General features: G+C 42.2%; 1 protein-coding gene across 1 annotated transcript in view; it reads left to right on the top strand.

The window, feature by feature from the left end:
* riok3 (RIO kinase 3 (yeast)) overlaps nt 1-16,864 on the top strand; it is a 149,491-nt gene that overhangs the window by 34,168 nt on the left and 98,459 nt on the right. The window contains exons 5-6 of the mRNA XM_060921405.1: nt 15,707-15,816; nt 16,084-16,227. Coding sequence (XP_060777388.1) covers nt 15,707-15,816; nt 16,084-16,227 — 254 coding nt within the window. The remainder of the gene's footprint in view (nt 1-15,706; nt 15,817-16,083; nt 16,228-16,864) is intronic.

Here is a 16,864-nt window from a genome sequence, read left to right as displayed (position 1 = left end):
CTTGAATGCGTTGAAACAAAAAATTATGACAAACTAACGCCGCTTACACTAAAATATCGAGGGAAATTTGTAATAAAAACTTTACGGTCTGCAATTTCGACGCGGAAATTCTCAATTGGTCAGGTTACCGGAAACACACTTTTTTTTTATTTTTTTTATTTGGCCTAATCTTCTTCTGCCCCGGACAGTCTTTGGCTTTCTTCCGCTTCGTGCCGCGGGATGACATCTTTAAATGTGTCAACAAAAACAACTCGCGAACTACTTCTGTCAAAAGCTCCCGCGCCGGTGGGTGAAAGGTCATTCAGTCTCGAGAAATCTCGCTCTACAAGTCAGCTGACCTTGTATGTAACCCATGTCAAATCTCGCGAGAGCAGCCGCGACAAGTAAACAACTAAACACCATGGCGCCTCAGTCTGGAAAACGCCAATTCGGATTGTTTTTGCACCGTCTGGCGGTGTATCTACTATGATTGGAATATTTTTGGAGCAATTATAACGTATTTGATGATCAGACACATCGTCACGTAGTGTTGCTGGGATGTTTTCACGGAGTCGGTAAGGGGGCGCACGCCGAGAGTAAGAGGGCGCAGCGCCCCTGTTCCCCCGTTTAGACGAAAGCCTGCTATTAATCTGGCTGAGCAGAGGTGTGTGTGAGAGAGAGAGAGGAAGGGATGGGTGATGTTCGTGTGCCCATGTGTATGATGTGGCTCTTTGCGGTAATACAGTAAAAAAATGTGGCTCGGTCTCCAACTGGTTGGCCACCCCTGGTCTAGGGAGTAGACCTCCCAGGAAAATAAGCTCTTTTAATAGACTCAACTCGTAATTGTTTCTAATTATATTATAATTATGAGAACATAGAGTTGTATATTTGGTTTATATTGTGTATAAGTAAACGTGTTAATTTATAAAGAGGAGGACGTTGCATCTTGGCTTGGGTATGACCAATAGGAAAGCGTTAGGAATTTGAGCTCTGGTAACAGGACAATTTAATTTAAGAAGCAAAAACTTCATTTTACTTCATGTTTATCTCAGTTATAATTCTGAAAGAAATGAAAGCTTTCTCGAGCTGAAAGCTGTTAATCAGTGTGCACGCTCAAAAATACGATTTTGAGTTCTATTGGAATACGTTACACCTCAATGGCTGGTCACGTACCTACATGTATCGTGATAAATGCACAAAGTCTAAAGGGTACAAACAACAACAATGGAAAACAAGTGTCAAACATCTTCAGATTCCAGGAACTTGTGTATACAGAGAACTCTGACATTTTGTCACAGAAACGTGGTTAAAAGGATACGTAGACAACATAGAACTGCTGCCCAACGGGTACAACATCTTTAGAAAGGACCGGATAACACGCGGAGGTGGAGTATTAATAGCTATAAAATCAAGCTCTTTTGACTCATCCCACACAGTTACAGAATTGTCATCCTCTAATCTCGAAATCGTTACCGTCGAAATCATTACCAAATCAAAGTTGAAACTACTCGTATGTTGCTGCTACAGACTGCCAGATTCTGGAAATGATTGGTCTGATGAATTCAACATGTTGTTAGCCAACTGCGCATCCCTCTATGCTAACACCCTTATCTGTGGCGACTTCAACCTTCCAAGGATAAACTGGATCTCGCCTGAAAGAACTTCAGGATCACATGAAGCCGCGTTTGTAGATCAACTAGACGACTACTTCTTAACACAATCCCAACAAGGGGCGAAAATGTTCTTGACTTAGTTATAACAAGTCTGCCAGACCATGTCAAAAATATCTCCGTGATTAGCCCTGCACAGAGTGGCTTACTTACAGACCATAGTTCAATAGTATTTCATTTTGGAGTACCAAAAAAGGCAACATCTAAACCGACACAGATTGTGTTTGATTACAAGAGAGGGGATTTCGACGGTCTGCGCTCAGCTCTTCAGAACATTGATTTTGATAATACTCTCCGACATGATATCAACGCCAGCTGGCTTGAGTGGAAACATACGTTCCTCAACACCGTCAATACCTACATTCCTTCTAAAAGAGTGAAGGGTAGAAGCTCGCCTCCCTGGATGAATGGAGACATCATGCACGAACTGAGGAAAAAGGACACCATCAGAGAGAAGCTTAGAAAGTCACCAGACAACGACGCACTTGGATCACAATTTAAAGACCATAGATCTAAAGTTAAAAAGATGATTAGAGAAAGTCGTGAGAACTACTTTAACTCTCTTGATGCTGACCTATCCGAAAACCCAAAGAGATTCTGGTCTGTTTTTAAGCTGAAAAGTAGAGTCGTGCTTTCCTGCCACCATGTACGTTGGACGCGAGAACGATGGAAATAACAACATCCCTGAGGGTCAAGTTTCAACGCCTGCTTCAATAGCTACACTATTTTAATAAGTACTTTTCCTCTGTCTTCAATCCAACAGTGCATGGCGAACCTTTACCTGGCGGGCTTGGTTCAGATCAACCACTATCAACATCAAATATTGAATACCTTCTGTCTGAGGTAGATCTTGAAGTACGAGAAGTCAACGAAGCTCTCAAAGCCCTAGACGTTAGCAAGGCCACTGGACCTGATAACATCCCCTGCCGACTTCTTAAGGAGACTGCTCAACAGATTGCACCATCCCTTACGAAGCTTTTCAACCTCTCCGCCTTGGTATTGTGCCTGACGAATGGAAGCTAGCTAATGTCATCCCTGTTTATAAGCGGAAAGGAGACAAACAAAGTGTTAACTATCGCCCAATCTCTCTACTGTGCGTCATATCTAAGGTACTTGAGCGCTGTGTACTTACCAACCTACGAGATCATCTACTAGAATTTATAAACAATGCTCAACATGGTTTCCAGTCTGGAAAATCTTGCACAATTCAGCTTCTTGAAGTACTCCATTGTATCAGCTCCTTGTTGGACAATGGCAAGCAAACTGATGTCATCTACATGGACATGTCAAAGGCGTTTGACAAAGTAGACCACGCAGCACTGCTTCATAAGCTTGAACACAACTTCAATATCTCTGGTATCTTACTACAGTGGCTAAAGTCTTCCCTCACTAACCGTAGACAGAGAGTGACAGTCCTTGGGTGTTCGTCCAATGAATCTCCCGTGACGTCTGGTGTTCCACAAGGCAGTATCCTTGGACCCATCCTCTTCCTTCTCTACGTGAATGACCTCCCAGACTCTGTACAGCACTCTAACGTTGCGTGTTTCGCAGATGATACTAAAATCTTCAGGAGTGTCGACTCCATTGATAGCTCTTCTCTTGTTCAACAAGATCTTCATAGTCTAGAAAACTGGTCAAGGAGGTCTGGATTAGTTTTCAACGAGACCAAGTGCAAATCTCAACGCATTACTCGTAAAACAACTCCAACCGAAACCCAATACATCCTCAATGAGAAACCACTTCTACTGACTTCTCAAGAGAAAGACCTCGGAGTGTGGATTTGCAGCGATTTGACCTGGTCCAAGCAAGTCAGTGAGAGATGTGCTAAGGCCAATAAACTTCTTGGCTTCTTGCGAAGAACTGCAATGGAGATCAGTAAATTAAGAACTCGCCGAACTCTATACCTCACGGTGGTACGCTCAGCTCTAGGATATGCCACTCAGGTCTGGAGTCCACAAACCGTAAAGCTGATCCAACAAGTAGAGCGTATCCATCGACATGCAACGAAACTCATTCTTGGGCTTCCATTTCTCTGTGCCGAGTCCTATAAAGAATGGCTCATCTCTACCAATTTATTACCTCTCTGCTACTGGCATGAATATTTGGATCTGATCTTTTTCTTCAAAGCCACTACTGGCCTGGTTACAGTCTCTCCTGATGTTCTTCCTACTCGTTCAATTCCTACCAGAACTACAAGATCATCAGCCAACACTAAGGCCATCAGCTACCGCCCCGACAGATGTAAAACAGTCACCCATCAGTGATCCTTCTTTCTACGAACTTCTCGGTTGTGGAACATTCTACCTGAACACTTGAGATATACTGATGTTACGCTAAAATGTTTTAAATCGTTGCTATTAAGCTATTATAGAAATGCACTGTTACAGTGCTATGATGCAGATGATCCTAGATCTTACAAATCCATCTGCATAAAATGAAATAAGCCTTGTCTCCTACTAGGAGAGCTATCATGCTGCTTTTAAGTTAGTATATATTTATTGTCCATATTAAATATTCAAATAGTAAGCAAATGCAAAGGGAACCATCAGGCTTGTGACAAATCATAGAGGCAGATCCCTTCTCTCGTCTGCAGGAAAGATTTCTCAGGCCAGAATTCTCCTTGACAGACTCATAGGACACCTCAACCAAGGACTCCTACCAGAGAGCCAGTGTGGATTTAGGAAAGACAGAGGAACCATAGACATGATCTTTGCTGCAAGACAGTTGCAAGAGAAGTGTCAGGAACAGAATGTTGAGCTATTCTCCACCTATGTCGACCTAACAAAGGCTTTTGACTCTTTCAAGAAAGGCCTATGGAAGATCATGGCCAAGTATGGGTGCCCACCTAAGTTCATTAACATCAAACAGTTCTACAATGGCATGCAAGCACGTGTTCAGGAGAATGGCGACTTTTCCAACCCATTTCCTGTCACAAATGGTGTAAAACAAGGCTGTGTACTAGCACCCACTTTGTTCAGCATTATGTTCTCTGCAATGCTGTCAGATGCCTTCAGGGAAGGAGATGTTGGAATCAACATCAGATACAGAACTGATGGAAAGTTATTCAAACTTAAGACTGCAGGCTAAAACCAAAACCAAGACAGACCTTGTTAGAAACTTTCTGTTCGCAGATGACTGCACCCTCATTACTGGCTCAGAGGCCAACATGCAGTGTAGCATCGACAAGTTTTCGTCTGGCTGTAAAAACTTTGGCTTGACAATAAGCACAAAGAAGACAGAAGTGCTCCACCAACCAGCCCCAGGAAAACCCTTTGTGGAGCCTAACATCACAGTCAACAATGAAAAACTCAATGTGGTGAGAAAGTTCACTTACCTTGGCAGCATACTTTCCCAGAATGTCAACACTGATGACGAAGTAAATGCCAGGATCACAAAAGCAAGTGCTACCTTTGGCAAACTACACAGCAGCATCTGGAACAGAAGAGGCATCCGCACGGAGACAAAACTGAAGGTGTACAAAGCAGTTGTTCTCCCAACAGTCCTGTATGCTTGTGAAACATGGACAGTCTACCAACACCATGCTAAGAAGCTAAACTCCTTTCATACTTCATGTCTCAGGAAATTACTCATCAAATGGCAGGACAAAATCCCCAGACACGGATGTACTCACCACGGCAGACCTACCCAGCATCCACACCATTCTAAAGCAGCACCAACTCCAATGGGCAGGACACCTGGTTCGTATGCCAGACCCAAGAGGCTATTCTACCGAGAACTTGAAAAAAAAGGTGCTTGGCTCCGTGGTGGCCAGAAAAAGCATTTCAAATACTCACTGAAAGCTTCTCTGAAATCATTTGGAATATAGACTTCAACACATGGGAACAAACTGCCACTGACTGACCCAAATGGCAACACCTAATCTGTGAGAGAGCGGCCATCCACAAGGAATCACACATTACCACAGCTCAGCAGAAGAGACAGGCCAGGAAGGAGTGGGACAGAAACCCTCTAGATGACATCACCCACCTCCCCTGTCCACACTGCAACAGGATTTTTCGGGCCTGGATTGGCCTAATCAGCCACCTGAGGACTCACAGGCCAACTTCCCAACCCTAGGATGACAAAGTGGTCATCATCGATACGACGGACAAACAACGACAACATTGAAATCTAGTATGAAAGGCAAAAAAGTACAATCTGGGTTTTACTGATGACCGGGGGGGGGGAGAAAAAAAATGAATAGGTTGATACCATCTTCTTTTGGCTGCTCCTGATTAGGGGTCGCCACAGCGGATCTTTCGTCTCCATTGCTCCCTGTCTTCCGTATCCTCCTTTACCACACCTACCACTTTCATGTCCTCTCTTACCACATCCACGTATCTCCTCTTTGGCCTTCCTCATTTTCGTTTGCCTGGCAGCTCCATCCTCAACATTCTCCTTCCCACATGCAAACAGAAAGCGAATTTAAAAAAAAAAAAAGCGAATTAAGGTATAAAAACTAAAGTATAAAACTATTACAAAAAAAGTGAGGCAGGGTAACCACAACAGTCCTAGACCAATTACTGTGGGGCCAACTATGAAAATAAACTGAAATTAGAATAATTTACTAGCCAAAAACAAGTTAGTTAATATGAATACAAAACCAAACATAATTTAAAATTAAGTTACATACTAAACAATTAGGCATGATGGCCACAATAGTCAGAGCCCGACCATGAAAATAAAGTAACTGAAAACTTTAGTGGGTGCTAGTACACAGCCTTGTTTTACACCATTTGTGACAGGAAATGGGTTGGAAAAGTCGCCATTCTCCTGAACACGTGCTTGCATGCCATTGTAGAACTGTTTGATGTTAATGAACTTAGGTGGGCACCCATACTTGGCCATGATCTTCCATAGGCCTTTCTTGAAAGAGTCAAAAGCCTTTGTTAGGTCGACATAGGTGGAGAATAGCTCAACATTCTGTTCCTGACACTTCTCTTGCAACTGTCTTGCAGCAAAGATCATGTCTATGGTTCCTCTGTCTTTCCTAAATCCACACTGGCTCTCTGGTAGGAGTCCTTGGTTGAGGTGTCCTATGAGTCTGTCAAGGAGAATTCTGGCCTGAGAAATCTTTCCTGCAGACGAGAGAAGGGATCTGCCTCTATGATTTGTCACAAGCCTGATGGTTCCCTTTGCATTTGTACAGGTGAATAATTGTTGCATCTTTGAATTCCTGTGGAATTATCTCCTGTTGCCATATTTTGAGAGAATAGCTGATGGAGCTTATCCGTCATTGCTGTGCCACCTTCCTTGTAGATCTGGAGTCTGGGCCAGGAGCGTTACCATTAGAGAGTAGACCTACTGCTTTCTGTATCTCTGAAAGGATTGGGGAGGGTCATCAAGTGCCAATAAACAAGAAGCTTGTGGAAGCCAGTCAGTGGCTGCGTCGTTGATTGTTGAGGGACGATTTAGTACACTGTTGAAATGTTCAGCCCATTGTTCCAGGATCTTTTCCTTCTCAGTGATCAGTGTGCTTCCATCTGCACTCAACAGGGGGGATCATCCTGATGTACAGTTGTGTTCAAAATAATAGCAGTGTGTTAAAAAACGTGAGTAAAGCTCAAAATCCTTATAATAGTTTTTATTTCCATGCATTGGGAACAATGCACATTATATTCTACATCAAAACATGAAGAAAAATGTATCAATATTTTAATTACTTTACAGAAAATGAGGAAAAATGAACATTGGGCTGTTCAAAAAAATAGCAGTGTCTGCATTTTTCATTACAAACTCCAAATATTTACTGTATAAACTGAAAAAATCTTAAGGATTTAGTATTCCTGTGAATCACTAAACTAATATTTAGTTGTATAACCACGGTTTCTGAGAACTTCTGGCACCTGTGAACAAGTATTCCAGCCCAGGATGATTTGACAACATTCCACAATTCCTCTGCATTTCTTGGTTTTGCCTCAGAAACAGCATTTTTGATGTCACCCCACACGTTTTCTATCGGATTAAGGTCTGGGGATTGGGCTGGCCACTCCATAACTTTCATTTTGTTGGTCTTGAACCCTGATGCTGCTCACTTACTGGTGTGTTTGGGGTCGTTGTCTTGTTGAAACACCCATTTCAAGGGCATTTCCTCTTCAGCATAAGGCAACATGACCTCAAGTATTTTGATATATGCAAACTGATCCATGATCCCTGGTATGCGATAAATGGGCCCAACACCATTGTAAGAGAAGCATCCCCATATCATGATGCTTGCACCACCATGCTTCACTGTCTTCAGAGTGTACTGTGGCTTGAATTCAGTGTTTGGGGGTCGTCTGAAAAACTGTCTGCGGCCCTTGGACCCAAAAAGAACAATTTTACTTTCATCAGTCCACAAAATGTTTTTCCATTTCTCTTTAGGCCAGTCGATGTGTTCTTTGGCAAATTGTATCCTCTTCAGCGCGTCTTTTTTTTTTTTTTTTTTTTTTTAACAGTGGAACTTTGCGGGGGCTTCTTGCCGATAGATTAGCTTCACACAGGCATCTTCTAATTGTCACAGTACTCACAGGTAACTTCAGACCGTCTTTGATCACCCTGGAGCTGACCATTGGCTGAGTCTTTGCCATTCTGGCTATTCTTCAATCCATTTGAATGGTAGTCTTCTGTTTTCTTCCATGTCTCTCTGGTTTTGCTGTCCATTTTAAAGCACTGGAGATCATTTTAGCTGAGCAGCCCATCATTTTCTGCACTTCTTTACAGTATACATTTTACCTCTCCAATCAACGTTTTAATCAAAGCACGCTGTTCTTCTGAACAATGTCTGGAACGACCCATGTTTCTCAGGTTTTCAGAGAGAAATGGATGTACAACATGTGCCGGCTTCATCCTTAAATTAGGGCCACCTGATTGACATCTGTTGTTTCACAGAATGAACGATCTCACTAATTGAACTCTACACTGCTATTATTTTGAACACGTCCCTTTCACTTAATTATTCAATTACACAGACTCAGGAGCATGCATATCATGAATGTTGGGTCTGTTGGTTTTCTATGACTCTACTACACCTACTGGTAAATTATTTGCCATGTAGTAATATAATTTCCACCAAAAACACTGATTGATCTGGTTAGTCGTGTTGGACTGCTATTATTTTGAACATTTGAACATATTAAGTCCATAGATTTCTTTTAGGGCATCATAGAAGTGCTTGAGGTTGTGCCTGTCAGCAGGGTGCGATTTGTCAAAAAACCAAAGGGGGGGGGGGGATGTTTTTTTTTTTTTTTAAATCATGAAACGTCACAAAATTAAGGTAACAATAGGCTAACAGCTCAATAACATACGATGATATCAAATGAATAACACTAAATGAAAACGAACACTAAACCAGAGATAGTAAATTCATCTTCCTATCTCTCTGACTAAATACACAAACACTAACAACAAAGTTCGCATTGCTTGTCGCGTTGCTGTGATGTTTCTCTCCCTCCGGATTAAATGGACAGTGACTCCAAAATCACTAAAATACATGAATACTAAATGAACAGTTTGCTCTGATGGCGCAGTTCATGTGGCCTTTTCTGCTTTCCCGTCGGTGTGGTATCCGCCGCGTTTTGCCCTTTAATCCACATTTCTGTGAATTTCTCAGCAGGGAAGGAACGCACGTCTGGCCCATTGACAGCAAGGAAAAGAAGGCTGTTCAGTGTGGATACATTCATTCTGTTGCGCTCATCAGTAAGGATGTGATTCATGGCGCTAAATCCACGTTCACACTCTGGATATTGTTATTATCTACAATGTATCTATTTGCTGGGGACGTTCATGAACATCAAAGCTGCCACTTCGGGTCATTTTGAAAGCGAGTGCAATGTAGACCATAGAAAACTGTGTCACAACGTGCCTGTCATGTCAACTTTTTTTTTTTTTGGTTTGTTTGTTTTATTGACGGGGTTGTCCCCGAGGATTTTTTTTCAGCAGAGATAAAAACCAGAGGGGGGGATGATCCCCACCATCTCCCCCAGCAAATCGCACCTAGCCTGTCAGCATAGCTTTGAATTTCATCAGCTTTATTGCTCAGCCATGTGTCTTGCATGTTTCGTAGTTTCACCTGCAAGGTCCTCTGAATATTGGCATCTTTCTTTGAGGTAGATTTGGGGTCATTAAGGTGGTGTTTACATTAGACCGTATCAGCGGATCATCAGATTAACATTTTTAAAACGATTCACGTGCACACAGCAACGCCAATACACAGATACACTAATCACATGACTAATTAGACGGCACGTCACATGATCCCAGTGCATATCGGGCATGCGCAAGTCACTCACCATTTGCAAGTGGAAGGATGGCAAGCGAACACCTTCTCCAGCAGATAAACACACCTTGCTGTGATGTTCATGTTCTCACTGAGTTTAAGTGCCTGAAGGAGGTAAATAAGTTGAAATGTGTAAATAAACCTCAGTGCGGCTCAGCGCTTCCTCCTGCGCTCCAAATCACTCCGCCCTGAACAGCGAGTGCCCTCTGGAGGGTGCGCACTCCGGCCCTGCGCAGCTCAGAGCGCGCGAGTGAAGCGCACGAGCAGTGATTCGGGACTGAGCTGCTGTGTGTGTAATCCTAACGCTAGCGAATCAGGAAGGTGGAGGTCACAGTGACGTTGTCCAATGACGACGTCAGCTAGAGCTCAGCACAGCGTTTTCTCGTTCCTCAATGTTTACACAGCACTGGATCAGATACGAACTGGGTTGAATACGTGGGCCCTGGCGGATTCAAGTTGTTCCGCCTGTGAAGTCGTTTCCTGGCGTTTTAATGTGAACGGACAGTGCATCCGCGACGAAAACGAGACAGATGCAGTCTAATGTAAACACCACCTAAGGTAGCTTTTGTGTAGTTTATCACTGAATAGTTGCTGGATTTCCTCATTTTCATTGAACCAGTCCTTGTTTTCTGTTTGTGGGCTCCAAGACCTCCAGTGCAGTGTTGTAGGTTATGTCTCTGAGGTTTGCCCAGCTGGCTTCTACATCCTGATCCACCAGTGAGGTGGATTCCAGGCGATCTTGTAACATTTCAGCAAGGGATTGCTTGGTTTCAGCGTTCTGTAGCTTCTTGGTGTTTGTCGTTTCTGAGCTTTCCTGCCCTGTGGGCACCTCTTGGGTTGAATTTGAACGTTGAGTTTTGTTATTATGAGATGGTGGTCAGTCCAGCATTCAGCGCCACATGTGGATTTGGTAATTCTTATATCTTGTCTGTCCCTTTTTCTGACGATGATAGTTAATAAGATGCCAATGTTTGGACTGTGGGTGCATCTAAGAAGTTTTGTTGCCTGTGGGGAGTTGAAAGATGGTGTTGGTTATCAGCAGCTCATGTTCAGCACAGGTCCAGAGCAGCAACAGGCCATTACTATTACAGTGTCATAGACCATGTTTACCAATGACGGTCTCCCAAGGACCCAGATTGGGTTTTTAGGGCCCGAGCACCAAGGTGCGCGGGGCCGCATCGGCCTTGCGCACCAGTTGGTGCGAAGCCCTATTGTATTTGGAAGGATTATTATTATTCCCTTTTTTCCTGCCTCGTTTGGCCTTTTTTGAGCTGGTTCCCATGGTTCAAAATGAACAAGATTTGGTACACACATCAGTCATTGTAACCGCTACTCAGCCACAGAGATTTAGCCCTGGGCGTGGCTCAGGAACTCCAAATCACCCCCTAATGTCATGGGGTCCCCTGATCGGCATATAGTTTCAGCTACACACACCAAATTCGGTATGTATGTAGGGCTCCCCAAGATGAACAGCTTTCATATATACATTGCCCAGCAGGAAGTGAGGTAATTGGGCTTATATTCATTTGGACACATCGTCAATTTTAATATACTCCTCCTAGACGGTTCATCAGATTCATGTCAAACTTGGTATACATGATGCCAAGATGTTGCTGATGTTAAATTGCGAAGGGATTTTTGATATGTTGTAATATGTTGAAATGGCAATGTTATGAATTTTAATATCTTGCCACATAAACAGGAAGTATGTCAAAAAGTCATAGTACAGTTAAGGATTTATCTGAAACTTCTCAGGTTAGTAGATAACGTGATTATGATAGCATGTAGACACCCAATATGCCTTTCTGGTATAGCGCCACCAACTGGCCAAGGAAAGAATAGCGTTTTGAATGTGTGTTTTGACACATGATCAGTTTTAAGATACTCCTCCTAGACGGTTCATCAGATTCATGTGAAAGAAATTTGGCATACATGATATGTTGTTGATGTTAATTTGCGAAGGGATTTTTGATATCTTGTAATATGTTGAAATGGTCTGATGATTTTAGTATCTTGCCACATATATAAGAAATGTGTCAGAAAGGCACAGTGCATTGAATGTATGGTCAGAAACTTCTTAGTTTAATAGATGTTATGATTATAATGATATAAATCCATCAATTAGGCGTTCAATAAGTAATGCGCCTGACCAACTTCCAGTTGTCTGATCTAGCTGAAATTTTGCATGTGCAATGATTTATATCTCTATGGGTTATGTGGCAAATTACAGCTCTGAACTAATTGTGGTTTCTGATTTACACGTGTTTGAACTGAGTCAGGTGTGAAATGGAGCCTGTTGAGTGTCGCGCAGTGATCCGGTTTTTGTATTTGAAAGGACGCACACCACAGGAGACTTTTGATGAAATGAAAGAAACTTATGGTGATAATGCCCCATCATATGACCTTGTAAAACGCTGGCATCGTGAATTCAAACATGGCCGGAAGTCTGTGGAAACAGCTCCCAGACCTGTCCGCCCCCCTTCTGCCATTGATGAGGCATCTGTCCGTCAAGTTGAGGCTGCCATTTTGGAAGATTGGCGCATTACTATTCGCCAAATAGCCCAAGAGGTCAAGATTAGTACAGGGTCTGTGGAAACTATCATTCATGGCCATTTGCATATGCATAAGGTGTCTGCCAGATGGATTCCCAGGTTGCTCACACCTTTCCAGAAGCGAGAACGCGTCGAGTGCTCGAGGATGAATTTGGAGATGTGCCAAGATGATGAGTCAAAGTTTTTCAAAAGACTGATTACACAGGATGAAACCTGGGTCCATCACTATGATCCAGAGACCAAAGCCCAGTCAATGCAGTGGAAGCACTTGGACTCACCACCTCCAAAGAAGGCAAGGGTGCAGCCCTCCGCTGGCAAGGTCATGCTCACAGTCTTCTGGGACCAGGACGGAGTAGTGATGACAGATTTCCTGGCAAAGGGTACCACAATTACAGGAGCCTATTATGCTTCACTTTTAAGGAAATTAAGAGAAGCTATCAAAATCAAGAGGCGGGGCAAGATCAGCAAAGGTATCCTCCTCCTGCAGGACAACGCTCCGGTCCACAACTCGCTTGTCGCCAGATCAGAAGCATGGGAGTGTGGCTATGAAATCCTCCCCCATCCTCCCTACTCTCCTGACCTTGCACCCTCTGACTTTCACCTCTTCCCAGCCATGAAGTTGTTTTTGAAAGGAAAGCGTTTCCCAGATGGTGCAGCCTTGATTTCTGAAGTCACGTCGTGGTTGGAGGACCAACCTGGGGTGTTCTACAAAAATGGTCTCCAGAGCTGCATCAAACGATGGGAGAAATGCATAACTTTGGGTGGTTCCTATGTAGAGAGAGACTAATAACTGTGCCAAGTTTTGTTGCTCTACTGCTATGGGAAGTGGGTCAGGGGCATTACTTATTGAACGCCCCTTGATTGAAAACTTTACAAAATATTGTATGTCATGATTGTGATGTTCCCATGTGTAATCCACATGCCTAGGACAGCACCACCATCTGGCCAAGTAGGAAATTGCAAAAAAAAAAAAAAAGGTAATAATAATTGATGGATTTACAGTTGAAACCAGAACTTTACATACACATGCTAAAGTTGACTAAAACGAGGAATTAAAAGAATCATCTTTTGGGAATTGATCTTCATATAATGTCTTAAAATGAGGAAAAATCCAACCTTTTAAGGACACCAATTTTCTTTGTGAATGAATAATGTATTGTTATTACTGCCATCATTGTGCATTTTGTTGCAGACGTATGAAAACTCTGCATGTGTACACACACTGCGGACACAGGAAAGCTAAGATGACTTAAGATTACAGCGTGAGATGGAGATAAGGTGGAGACACGTATAGTTTTGTATACAAATGTACATTTTTACACCACAGAAACACACACACACACTGTCTTTGTCCGTCTATCTCTCATCCGTCAAGCAGTCATGGCATTTGCAACATGCACATCACCTTTGAACATTTGATGAATATATGACGTGACTGTTGGGTGGCGGAATGTCCTGGGTTGCGGAACCACACATGCGAGGGCCCGTCAAGGCTGCTAGCGGCTTGAATTTTTTTTTTTTTTTTTTTGGCCTTTCATACTAGATTTCAATGTTGGACCTATCAGAATAATACTAACATTCAGTATGATCAAAAACATATTTTGCTGAATTTTTTTATTTTTATTTTTTTTAAATATTCATGCCTGTTATCAGAAGACTTTGGCTCACGGGTGGTAGTTTAGCTAATATTAGCTGTAGTCTGGTCTTTAGCTGTTTTAATTGGCCAAACATCTATTTGTTGTAGCAGAAATCATGAGTATGGAAGAAACCCAACAAGCTCCCTCATATGGCTTAAAGGTGTATTGCAGATATAAATCTTAAATAAAAGATTAAGAGCACCACCACCAACAATAACTTTATTTATCACACACACACTTGTGAAATTCCTCTCTGCATTTAATCTGTCTGAAACAGTGAACACACACGTGAGCAATGAGTGCACACGTACCCAGAGCAGTGGGCAGCCATGCAAACAGTGACCTCATCCTAAGGCTGCCCATGTCGACCTAACCGTGTGTCTTTTTGAACTGTGGGGGGGAATCCCACGCAGACACAGGGAGAACATGCAAACGCCACACACAAAGTCCCCTGTTGGCTGCTGGGCTTGAACCCAGAACCTTCTTGCTGTGAGGCGACAGTGCTAACCACTACACCACTGTGCTGCCCAGAATTATGAAAAACTGCTAAATTATTTATCAAACTAAATAAATTCTCCTGTGACCCATGTACACATGTTTGGGCATGGATGCCTTAAGGTTAAAAAAAAAATCTCTTACAGTAATATGATAACCTTAATTGGCTTATATGACAATATATCAGGCTTGGGACTGTTAATTAGCCTGCTTTTTAATAGTTGAGCTTTGATTTCATAAATGTTAGTCATCATAACTTGGATATGGTGTTGACATTATTTCCATGGAGTCTTAACCTTAGCTAGTGTACTTTTTATTCCAAATTCCACTTGCATAACTTTGCTGACATTGCGGCTCTGGAAGTACTTGTATAATGTTACTAACTTTAGCATTTTGCCAACTCTTTATGCTAAGATATTAGCAAGGCTAATACTGTCGTCACCACAACATAAACAGTTTGCTTTTGGATGTGGGTGAGACATACCTGGAAACAAGGAACTGTATCTGTAATTACAAATATATGGTAGAATCCATGAAAACACATAGATCAGGCATTTTCAAAATGGCACATTTTAACAGCAGTTATGTAGATGCTTTTTAGATTTGGGAAATTACCAAAATCATAGTCAGCTCATCACTAAAATTCTGTGATGGTCACTGCAATTTTAGAATTTTAAGAGGCAGGGTATGACTTGAGGGACGAGTTGAGAAGGTGATAGCTGGATATTTGTTTTCTGTATCCCCATAGTGAGTGGGGTGTTGAGCAGTGTATGTAAATGACACTGAGCATCTGAAGGTGCGAACAAGCTGGAAAAATAGTGTTTTGTCTCTGTATTTAATCCCCCCCCCCACCATCTGCTCAACAATCAAACTGTGATCCATGTAAATAAAAGCACGAGCTCAAAACTTAACTTGGGTCTGCAATGGTCTATGGCCAGGGTGCTGATAAATTTGCTAGTCATCTTTATTTTACCAGCCTGCAATGTATCAAAGTGCAGTACTGTATGGATGGATGTATTCCTCTTTCAGTGTTTGAGAGAGTCGACAAAGTGAGATGGTTATACTGTCAGTTTTGGGAAACTAACCCCATATGGCCTTGATATGTCTGATTAACAGCAAAGCCAACCACCACACCAAAGAAGGGTTTTGCAGGGAAAGGCAAGAACATTACTACTAAACATGATGAGGAGGTCTGTGGACGAAAAAACACAGCACGCATGGATAATGTAAGTTAGTTTATTTTTATTATCTTTTAAAATAGACAGAATGAGTCAAGAGTACCCATATTTATAGGCTGCTTCTATAACAGTCTTGATGTTCTCACATATGTGAAGAACATGTTGGCTGCTTTTCCTAACTTATAATAATTATTGTAGTATAACAATTTGTGTAGTATACTTGTTTCCATTTTCTGGTTTCCTTCCTTACTCTGCTTGACCTTTTCTCCTACAGTATTCCTTCTCAGATGATCCCTGTTTCTTTATGTTGCACAGTTTGCTCCAGAGGTGCATGTAGGCGATGGGATAAGCATGGACCTGAAGTTGTCAAATCATGTGTACAATGCTCTGAAAAGACATTGTCAAACTGAGCAGAGACGCAGTGCCCGACTTCATGAGAAAAAGGAGCACTCAACTGCCGTGAGTCCTATACAGTAATGGAGGGTGTTTTCAGAGATGAAAAGTTATCAGTACTCACCTGATATTTGCACTATTATACAGTGTATATTGACACACTGTCTACTTTTGAATCTGTTTTGCCTATGCCTTGCACTACTGTTTTTACTGCCTCACTTTCAATACTTTTTAATTTTTTTACCATTATAACCATATACAGGGCTTTCCACTAAGGCTCATACTAGCCAGCCATGACAAATAAGTAGCCAGCCGGGGGGGGAGTAAACACAAAATAAATTCCTGTGCACGCAGTTCCCAGGATTAAATGTATTTTCCACAGACCATTTATTTATTCACTTTACTCAAATACAAAGTAAAATGGCAGTAAATCTTTTCTTTTCTTGCGTATTGCATCATGAGGCGTTCCTGGCTTGTAAATCTCTTATTTTCGGTGCATGACACATTCATGCAACTGAGCATGCTATGAATTAACAATGACACCGGTCTGCAGTGGGGGCTACACAATTAAACGCTCAGTGAACATTTCTCCATTTGTGTACAACCCCGATTCCAAAAAAGTTGGGACAAAGTACAAATTGTAAATAAAAATGGAATGCAATGATGTGGAAGTTTCAAAATTCCATATTTTATTCAGAATAGA

Source organism: Neoarius graeffei, chromosome 5 (genome assembly GCF_027579695.1).
Source record: "Neoarius graeffei isolate fNeoGra1 chromosome 5, fNeoGra1.pri, whole genome shotgun sequence".
Lineage (NCBI taxonomy): Eukaryota > Metazoa > Chordata > Actinopteri > Siluriformes > Ariidae > Neoarius > Neoarius graeffei.
Note: the sequence above shows the minus strand (reverse complement) of the source record. Positions and strands in the feature narration are given on the sequence as shown.